Raw genomic sequence first — 9,284 nt, forward strand, 5'->3', positions numbered from 1 at the left:
AGAGTGCACACACTGTAAGTAAATTGTAACTTTGAACATTGAGGCTGTAAGTCTGGCTCAGACGACTGCTCTCCATCAGTCAGGTCTCCATACTTCTGGCTTCCCCTTTCTTTACACTCAAATACTCACATCCTTGACAAAACTAGAGGTTATAGGCTTTCCATGCCTGTCAATGGCTCCCTCTGCAACTATGATTATGTTCAGCCTTGTGCCCCTGGAACGGGTCTGAATCACAGGATATTGTTTTCAAAGCAGAAACAAAACGCCTCTCGTCAGTCTTCTCTGATTAAGAAAAAGTCAGGATTTCCTCCTTGCAGAAGAATAACAACACTGTCGAGTTAAATAAAACATCACACAACATGGGCACTGGTATTATATGCTTCATTGGAGAAACAAATCTGTCTGTGTTACCGCAGATAGTTTCTGACACATCTTCTCCTCCCAGCCATCCTCTGGAGGCATTTCGGGGATTAACACCCAGTCTGCCCCGCAAGCCAGAGCGCTCACCAACGCCAGGTAGCTAAGATAATACACACAGACAGAACACTTTGTTTATACACAGGTCAAAACCAGCTTTGTGTCTGCCTTAGGAATTATGCTTTTGGATCTGCTACAAAGTTTATGCATTCTTACCCACAGTGTCTGCCCATGACCTCCAATACAAATGTCCTCTGGTGACTGAAAGACAAGAAGAGAAACATGACTTAGCGGAGCATTTTAGTGATACGGCACAGGACTCATCAAGAGAATGCCAAGAGTGTGCAAAGCAGTAATCAAAGCAAAGGCTATTGAAGACTTTCTTTCTTTCTTTTTATTTATTTCATTCATTAAAAACAATACAACACTGCATATGTTAAATGAATGAAAAGGAGCAGAAAGAAGCTATAGCTTATAATTTCTGCCCCTTATCAATAATAATTTTAACACATCTCAGTAGTATTTGGCTGTCACACACAGCTCACAAGCTCACAGCTCAAAAGACTCACAAATGTAAAACATGTTTTGACTTTTTTCACACTTTTTTGTTAACTACATAATTCCATCCATCCATCCATTATCTCCACACCACTTAATCCTCATTAGGGTCATGGGGGGCTGGAGTCTATCCCAGCTGACTGAACTGGTGAAGGCAGGGGACACCTGCACTACATATGCAGACAAACAACTACACTCACATTCACATCTACGGACAATCTGGAGTTACCAATGAATTTGAGAGAGGAAGGAAGCCAGAGTACCTGGAGAAAACCCACACATGCACAGGGAGAACATGCACGGGATGGCCGAGACGTTCTTCTAGCTAAGGTGAAAGTGCTAACCACCAAGCCATTGTGCAGCCCTACATAATTCAATATGTGTTCATCCATGGTTTTGAAGCCTTTAGTGAGAATCTACAATATAAATAGTCATTAGAATAAAGACAAACTAATAAATGAGAAGGTGTGTCTAAATTTTTGACTGGTACTGTATATTCCACTGTTTATAACTTTTACTAGTGTGTTACTCTATCAACAGTCAACTATTTATTCAGAATTAAACAGGACTCTACACATGTTTTGCACTTTTAATATTGCATGCCTTTAAATTAGCACAAACTAAGTTAAACACAACTAAACAAACATTCATCACAAATGTTTATCTATTATCAAGTTAGAGCAGTAAGTGTCCCGTTTAGGACTGAATGAATGTGTGCTGCCACTGGTTCTCACAGCCTGACTAGTCAGAAAAGCATAGCTGCTCTATCCTCCCCTCACCTCTGTGCAGTTGTCATAATTGCATCCACCACCTCGATGATTCTGTGCAAAGCAGAGTCAGTGCCGATTGTCATGTCAGTTCCACAGAAGTCGTTATCGATGGAGCCGACCATCCCCACGATGTGAAGGGCCGAGTACTTCTGGACGGCATCTTCCTCAATTAAACCTGAAAGAATCCGGAGGTTAGGGGTGAACTGTTACGCTTCACAGTCCGCTTCCACAGATTCTCACAGCTTGTTGCCATAATATCACAGTAGTGGCAACAACAGAGGCTGCTGAGCTAAGGGGAAATCCTGAAAAACTGCACTTTATTTACAACAGAAAGCCCATCAGACTCTTTTACTAAAGATTGTTTCCCATGTTGTAAAATTCTGTTGTAGGATGTGCTACAAACACAAAAACTGACGGATACTAGGGATGGCAAAGCAGCTGCTCAGTTTTGCAAACAGAATACTTGACATGATACTCAAAATGATTCTGCTCTGAATTTTGAGAACAGCCCTAGAGTAAAACAAAGAGGAGCTTTGTGTTCCTCCACTACCTTGCTCCACCAGCTCTGCCAGCAGCCCGCTCCACTCCTCCCTGAAGAGGTTGGCTCCAGTCAGGCTGCCATCCCCACCGATCACACACAGGTTGGTGATGCCGCGCTGCACCAGGTTATGAGCTGCCTTCAGGCGTCCTTCGTGACTGCGAAACTCCTTGCAGCGGGCACTACCGATAACAGTCCCACCCTGATGACAAGAAGTCCAAGATGTGAAAGTCTCCTCAGCTCCAAATGACTGTTTTTCTTGTGAATCGAAGTTTCTTTCATGTTTTTTTACAACTGAGTTTTGTTTGCTCAGTGCTGTGCAGAGGTCAGTGTCTTGCTTTAGGACACGTTGACAGGATAAACACAGCTGTTGAGATGACACTTCTAACCACAAAACATCTTTATCTTCTATTTCACATGACTTACAGCTTCCTCTTTAACGCATTGCTGTCTGTAAGTTACAACTAACTTTGATGTCTATTGTTCTATTGAGTTTATATTTGACGGCTTAACTCTGTGAACCCCCAGCAGCTTCTTAGAGGTTTTTGCTCCTGTGGGCTGAATTTTTACTGCAATGTAAAATCCTGCACCTCTATGGAAACGGCAGAACTCAAAATATATTTAGTGCAATGTGACAAAAAAAAGTCGAATTACTTATTTTACTATTTATTTTAAAAAATGGAATCAATATGTACAAGATTTTCCAAGTGCCTACAGGTGTACCAACACTGAAAAAAAATGCTTAAAATGCTATAGATATTTTTCTACTTACATTTTCACAAATGAGCTGTCTTTCACACTGCTGTATTCATTTCATTGCTCAAGTATGTGTCGTTTTGTTCTGAACCCTTTAATTTGTTTCCATACTTGCCTTCTATTTGCTCTGGATAAACACAGCCTGCAGTTCAGTTGAATAATTAATACCTTTTTATTCACGTGACTGTTGGTCACAGCTGAGTCACTCATGGCTTCTCAGTTGCTTTGAGGAGTGCAGACTTTTTTGGAGTTGCACAATCTATGGTAAATTTTTATCAATTTTTAAAATGGCATATGAAGAATAGAGTGATTTTGTTGACATGTCATGATTTTAAGCTTATATTTGGTTAATTTTCCTGATAGAACTGTATTCCACACATAATTACGAAGTTGAAAATCCAACAAATCTTTCTGTTTTTATAGTTCCTAACTCTGAAAAATAAATGGTGCAATTTAATTAGGATACAGATGAATAAAAATAAAAAGAAACACTTCATTTTTGTTCTCAAACATTAAATCCTAAAACAGAAGTACACAGATGAGGAAGCAGCTGTTTTAACCCCACTGCAGTAATTTCATCAGAAGTTTGGAATGCTGCCCAAGATAATTACTCACCACTTGTAGCATGCTGGAGACACTTTCCCATGTGGCTTCCCTTATGTTGTCCCCACCATCCACCATACCCTGATATCCCTGGTGAAGAAAAAAGGTTAAGCTTCTTAGTAAAAGATATACTGGAGCCTAGCAAACAAACACTCTAAACCGCATTAGGCTAACAGCTGCAGTGAACTCAGTGACTCTGCATTATTAGGGCAGCATCACTCAGCATGATATCAATTCTTCCACCTCAAAACCACAGGAAGTGGGGGCGCCTGTATAGCTCAATGGGTTAAGCAGGCGAACCACGTATAGGGGCTGGTTCGATTCCCGCTTGGGGTCCCTTTGCTGCATGTCTTTCCCACACTCTTCTCCCCCATTTCCTGTCTCTCTCTCATTTCGACTATCAAAGAAAAAAAGCCGAAAATAGGCCAAAAAATAATATTTTTTAAAAAAACCACAGGAAGTGCAGATCTTTAACTGTGAAAAAGTTTGTCCATCCTGATAATGTGACCAGCAGAAATGTGCAGGAGAACAGCCATAGTACTGGGCTACCTGAGCGGGAGGGGAGGCTCACATGACTCATCTAAAGCCTCAAGTCAGTTATGTAACAGAGCAGGTCGTACACATACACAGATGTGCTGGGATCACGGGATGAACAGGCAGAGCACAGCACTTCCAACATCTGCTACATGAAAATAAACATCCCTGCATTCACATATGCAGACTGGGATAATACTGATGTCAATGTGCAAGAAAAGAGCACACATCCACATTTATTTTACCTCCTTTATCACGGTGTTTACACTTCATGACATTTACACATTCTGCCCTAAAGTGAGAGGCATTAATGGTACACAAAAATAAGTTATACAGCTCCACTTCTAGAAAACAGCCCAAGCAGGTAAAATCAGTTGGGTCCACTTGGGTAAATCTTACATTAGAATATCTTATTTCACTCTTTCTGAAGTCATTTTTGGTCACACAGCTGTCAGAGGTTCGTGCTGCAGCAACAGAGTGGCCGAGCAAGCATCTATCAAAGCTGCATGTGAAGCATTTTAAGTACATCAGAATATCGGAGTGCCTCTTGAAAAACAGATACTCAGCAAGTGAGGTGCTTTCAGTTCAATTTTTATTTGTATTCTGCTTCGAGGAGATACTCAGGAGAAGAAGAACCTTATTTAAAGGGGAACTTCGTTTTTTTTCAACCTGGGGTCTGTTTCCATATGTAATTTCATACATGTGAGTGATGGAGAAATGAATTTTCGACATAGCTCCAGTATTTAGCCAGGCAGTCAGCTCAGCAGCTCAGCTAGCAGCTCGGCTAGAGAAAAATATGGGGCAGCTGGCCCCCCCCGCGTCAAAGTCCGCCCTAATGTGCTTTTGCCCCACATGAGAAGTGAACGAAAACCTCCACATTACCTCCAAATCTCAGGATGCTAGAACACAAATCTCGTTCCGAAATCGCGCGAGAGCTCTCACGCGATTTCGGAACGAGATTTGCTTTCTAGCGTCCTGAGATTTGGATACAGACCACAACAAATAGCGATCGCCAAGTAATGTGGAGGTTTTCGTTCACTTCTCATCTCTAGTATGTTGTGGGACACTCATTGAGACTATCCGAGCCGGTCAGTGTGTGTGTGTGTGTGTGTGTGGGGGAGCACGTTAGGGCGGACTTTGACGCGGGGGGGCCAGCTGCCCCATACTTTTTGCTAGCCGAGCTGCTAGCTGAGCTGCTAAGCTGCCTGCCTGGCTAAATACTGGATCTATGTCGAAAATTCATTTTTCCATCACTCACATGTATGAAATGACATATGGAAACAAACCCCAGGTTGAAAAAAAACGAAGTTCCCCTTCAAAGTCCTATTTTGACGCACATTTGTATCAGAACACAGAAGAGAAAGCAGTGCTCAGTTTATATGAATGTGAAAGTGCAATACAAATATGCTGTCATAAAAAAATCATTGAATAACTGTAATAAATAACGAGCCTCCCAGTCTTTATCAAAATGATTTTGGCCATATTGTAAGTTGTGAGTATGCAGAGTGATGCTTTCCTACATAGGGCCCTTTACTATAATATAACAATAATTACATGTAAACTGTTGCAGAAATGCCTGAACAGTGAAGATGACGGTATGGGCTCACCTCATGAATGAAATAAACTTTTGCACCCACATATAACCCCATTCGAACCACGGCACGTACGGCAGCATTCATGCCTGAAAAAGACAAAATTCAAAAAGGAGAGGAATTGGTTAAGACTGCAAAATGTTTCCGGGGTAAAAATATTAAGCTGCAAAGAGTCAAAAGAAGAACTTCAGCAAATCATTTTCAAGTTCTTATCTGCTTGGTGACCAACAGTTTAAACTGCATGGATTTATTTCATCTCTGACATAAGGACATGTCGCTGTAAATCTTTAATGTTCTCTACATGCATGTATGTGGCATTGTGTGTTTGTGTGTGTGTGAGTGCAGCCTTTCTGTGTTTGTACTGTCTGCCTGTGGCCCGGACCATTTTTTTTTCCCTCATCGCAGAACACTGCCATGTTTGGTGAAAAGGTTCCCCAGCTCCTCCTCCAGCCTCTCAGCTACAACTCCGCTCAAGTCCAAATGAACTAACCAACCACAGCTCTGAGACTCGAATGTCAATGTCAGGTTAGCTTTAGCACCGACAGTGGCAATAAAAGAGATAAAGGGTGCTTTAACCTCAGCAGGCCAGCAGGAACTTGGCCGGCGGGATGAGATCTAAACAACAGAAGAAAGGACTGAGTTTCCTTTCTCTCCACAAACCAGCGAGCAGTACACCTCATATGCTAGCAAGGCAGAGCTGTTACTAAGCAACACAAAGGTTTAGGCAATTAGGGCAGCAGAGGAGCCCAACATGAAAGAAAGGGAGAAGATAGAAGAAAACTTTAAAAATGAGCCTACGCATCTGTCTTCTTCCACATGAAGCCGGCAAATTATCCCATAATTATTAGAACAATACTGCCCAGTGTAGCAGCGTCTGACCTCTTGACTTGTTACATAACCATGTTCAGATGAACAGCCCGGTTTACTCAGGAAGGCATGGAACAGAATGTGAGAAAGACAGAGACAGAAGTTAAAAATGATCACACACAAGTATCTCTTTCTTGTCGTTTTTCTTTCGAAGTCTTTATCCGTCTTTATCCAAGCAGACAATCTCGCATTCTGCATGACTGACACTTTCTCGTGCAGAGAAAAAACTAAGCCAAGGCTACACAAAGCCCTCTGACGCTGATGTTCAGCTCCTGTCATGCATGCCGTGGCCTCATTGGTTTGCTCTGGGGCCGGCTCCATGTGTTTTTTCTGTGCATCGCATGTGTCATGAATTGTCATTTTAAAGCCACCTACTAAAGATCAATTCATTTTTTTCTTCTAACATGTCACGGCATGAGAAAATAGCCGTAAATAAATTATGTCAGAATTACACTTCTATAACAGTGTAACATGATTTTCCATAAATAAACATTTTGTACCTATACATTAGGGCTACAGCTAACGTGATAAAATAATGTCGTCTTTATTTTCTCAATTAATCTTCGAGCTATGTGGGCTCTAAAATGTCAGAAAATGGGGGAAAGTGCCCAAGATAATGCCCTCAAAACCCAAAGATATTCACTTTACAGTAGCAAAAGAGTAAAACCAGAAAATAAAATATAAAGAGCTGGAGCCAAAGAATTTTGACTGCTTTTTCTTTAAAAAGATACTTAAACTGACCACTTAGTTATCACAATGGTGGGCAATTGATTTGTTATTCTACAAGTAATCAATAAATCAATTGACTTCTGCAGTTCCTCTGCACATGTGCATCAATTGTGCAAAGTCACAGGATGGCTACAGTAATCGCTTATCTGCAATACAGAGTGAACAGCGTTTTTGTAAGCTAAAAAAAGTCAGTGTAATGATGCATTTGATCAAATAAACGAGCAGATAATTGATAGTCAGCAGTTTGAAAGATGATTTCGAGGTTTAGTTTTGATGCCCAAATCTGAAATAGGGAGACTCTGTCCTCAGAATTAATATTAGAGTTTGCATTTTCAGAGCAATCTAATTCTCAAAGAATTATAAAGTCATAATCTGTTGGTTTGGAGCAACAAGGCAGAGAGATGCTGTTAATACACAGCGGTATGTGTTGGTAGGTGTGTGCTACAGTGGAACACATGACCAGGGTTTCCTCTCTGACGCACTGGGAGAGACGCAGTAGAAGCAGTATGCAGCTCATCACGTACACAGGATACAGACACCCCATCAGTGGGCCACACTCTGCTCAACCTAAACCTCCAGCCTCAGCTCATTGCAAAGGAACACGTTAAAACGAAAGGATTTCTGAGTTTCTGTCCTGCTTGTCATTCGCCTACACACAGAACCACAGAACCGGGAGTGCAGTAATGCGGCGCCTTGTACTTTTACCACTTCTACATCCAAATAAAAAGGGCTTTGATAATTAAAGCTGAAATAAACCAGTCAGTTATAGTCCACTAATGCCCCGTGAAAAGAAAAATGCGCCACGGCTCGACCTTGACGCCTCTCCGGGCTGCTGTCAAAGCATGCAGCGATGAAATGCTTCCAAATCAATGACAGGGGATGCTGCTGCTAGCCAGCTAGCTGACAGGTTAGCACACGAGCTAACAGTCTTCCTGGATGAACGGTCCTAAGCGTTATTATTTCAGCGGGTATCAACTGTGCAGTGCTTCACATATTCCTACAAATAAAAGCCTCGCAGCCTCTCACACAGTCAAGCATCACACAGCTGGATGTTTTCTCCCCCTGTTCTCCTGCCTTCTCTCTTCCAGCGGTACATACTGTGGAACTCTAGCCGGGTACTTTACCTTGAGCATCCCCGCCGCTCGTCAGAACCGCTATGGCTTTCCCGGCTCCTGACAGGTTCTCAAAGAATATCTTCTTGCTGTCTGGCTGCGCCATTTTCACAGCAATATCTTCAGCGTATAACCCAGTCCAGCCGGTTAAAACAGAAACACCGGGGGGTCCACAACAGTTCAAAATGTGCTATGAATGATGAAGGGCAACTGTCGTCGGCCCCTCTATCTACGAACGCCCGCTATCCTCACCTCACTTTCTCCCTGTTCCGCATCGAGTCGCTGATTTGCATAGCCTGAGCGGGAGGGAGTGAGTGACGTGACTGCGGACCAATCAGATGTTAGTTTTAATCGCCTTCTTTTGATTTTCAACCAATAAGAGGAAAGGCAGTTCATATGTCGGTGGGTCAGCATTAGAAGATGTCAGTGTACTTCCAGTTTTTAATCACTGATATGTAAAGCCACATTAATAACGAAGCTTAATTTAATGAATACGCCTTTATTAATATTATTTTTTAATATTTGTAGTAGTGGTAGTCCATGTAATTATCACGCAGTATGATCGTCTTGTTCCCCAGCTGCTATTTCTTATGCGTTGTTGCCGGTTATTTATGTGTATTCCCATGGTGCAAATTTCAAGAGGGGTCCCTTCAATATGTAAAACATTCGCATTTCTCCCCCCTCCAATCAAAACAAGACAGGACCAAGTGACTTTCATTATTTTCTTGAATATGTCAGGCACATTTATGTGTGATATGGTATGGATATACAAAAAGATTTAAGCATCAGCAGGAACCTTGCTGAAACA

At 41.9% G+C, this 9,284-nt stretch overlaps 1 protein-coding gene across 6 annotated transcripts in view; it reads right to left on the reverse strand.

Annotated features, from left to right (window-relative positions):
• The window catches only part of LOC110948707 (ATP-dependent 6-phosphofructokinase, platelet type-like), a 28,914-nt gene extending 20,149 nt beyond the window's left edge, over nt 1-8,765 (reverse strand). For 2 of the 6 annotated variants that reach the window (XM_051940316.1, XM_051940314.1), the window contains exons 1-8: nt 8,489-8,764; nt 5,784-5,857; nt 3,655-3,732; nt 2,296-2,485; nt 1,755-1,920; nt 634-678; nt 412-520; nt 130-225 (exon numbers count right to left, since the gene is read on the reverse strand). In XM_051940316.1, coding sequence (XP_051796276.1) covers nt 130-225; nt 412-520; nt 634-678; nt 1,755-1,920; nt 2,296-2,485; nt 3,655-3,732; nt 5,784-5,857; nt 8,489-8,582 — 852 coding nt within the window. In that variant the 5' untranslated portion in view covers nt 8,583-8,764. Of the gene's footprint in view, nt 1-129; nt 226-411; nt 521-633; nt 679-1,754; nt 1,921-2,295; nt 2,486-3,654; nt 3,733-5,783; nt 5,858-8,488 lie in introns of all 6 variants that reach the window. The other 4 variants (XM_051940318.1, XM_051940313.1, XM_051940315.1 and 1 more) reach the window with 3 other exon arrangements.
• Nucleotides 8,766-9,284: the final 519 nt, after the last annotated feature.

This window comes from Acanthochromis polyacanthus, chromosome 20, assembly GCF_021347895.1.
Source record: "Acanthochromis polyacanthus isolate Apoly-LR-REF ecotype Palm Island chromosome 20, KAUST_Apoly_ChrSc, whole genome shotgun sequence".
In the NCBI taxonomy this organism is placed as follows: Eukaryota; Metazoa; Chordata; class Actinopteri; family Pomacentridae; genus Acanthochromis; species Acanthochromis polyacanthus.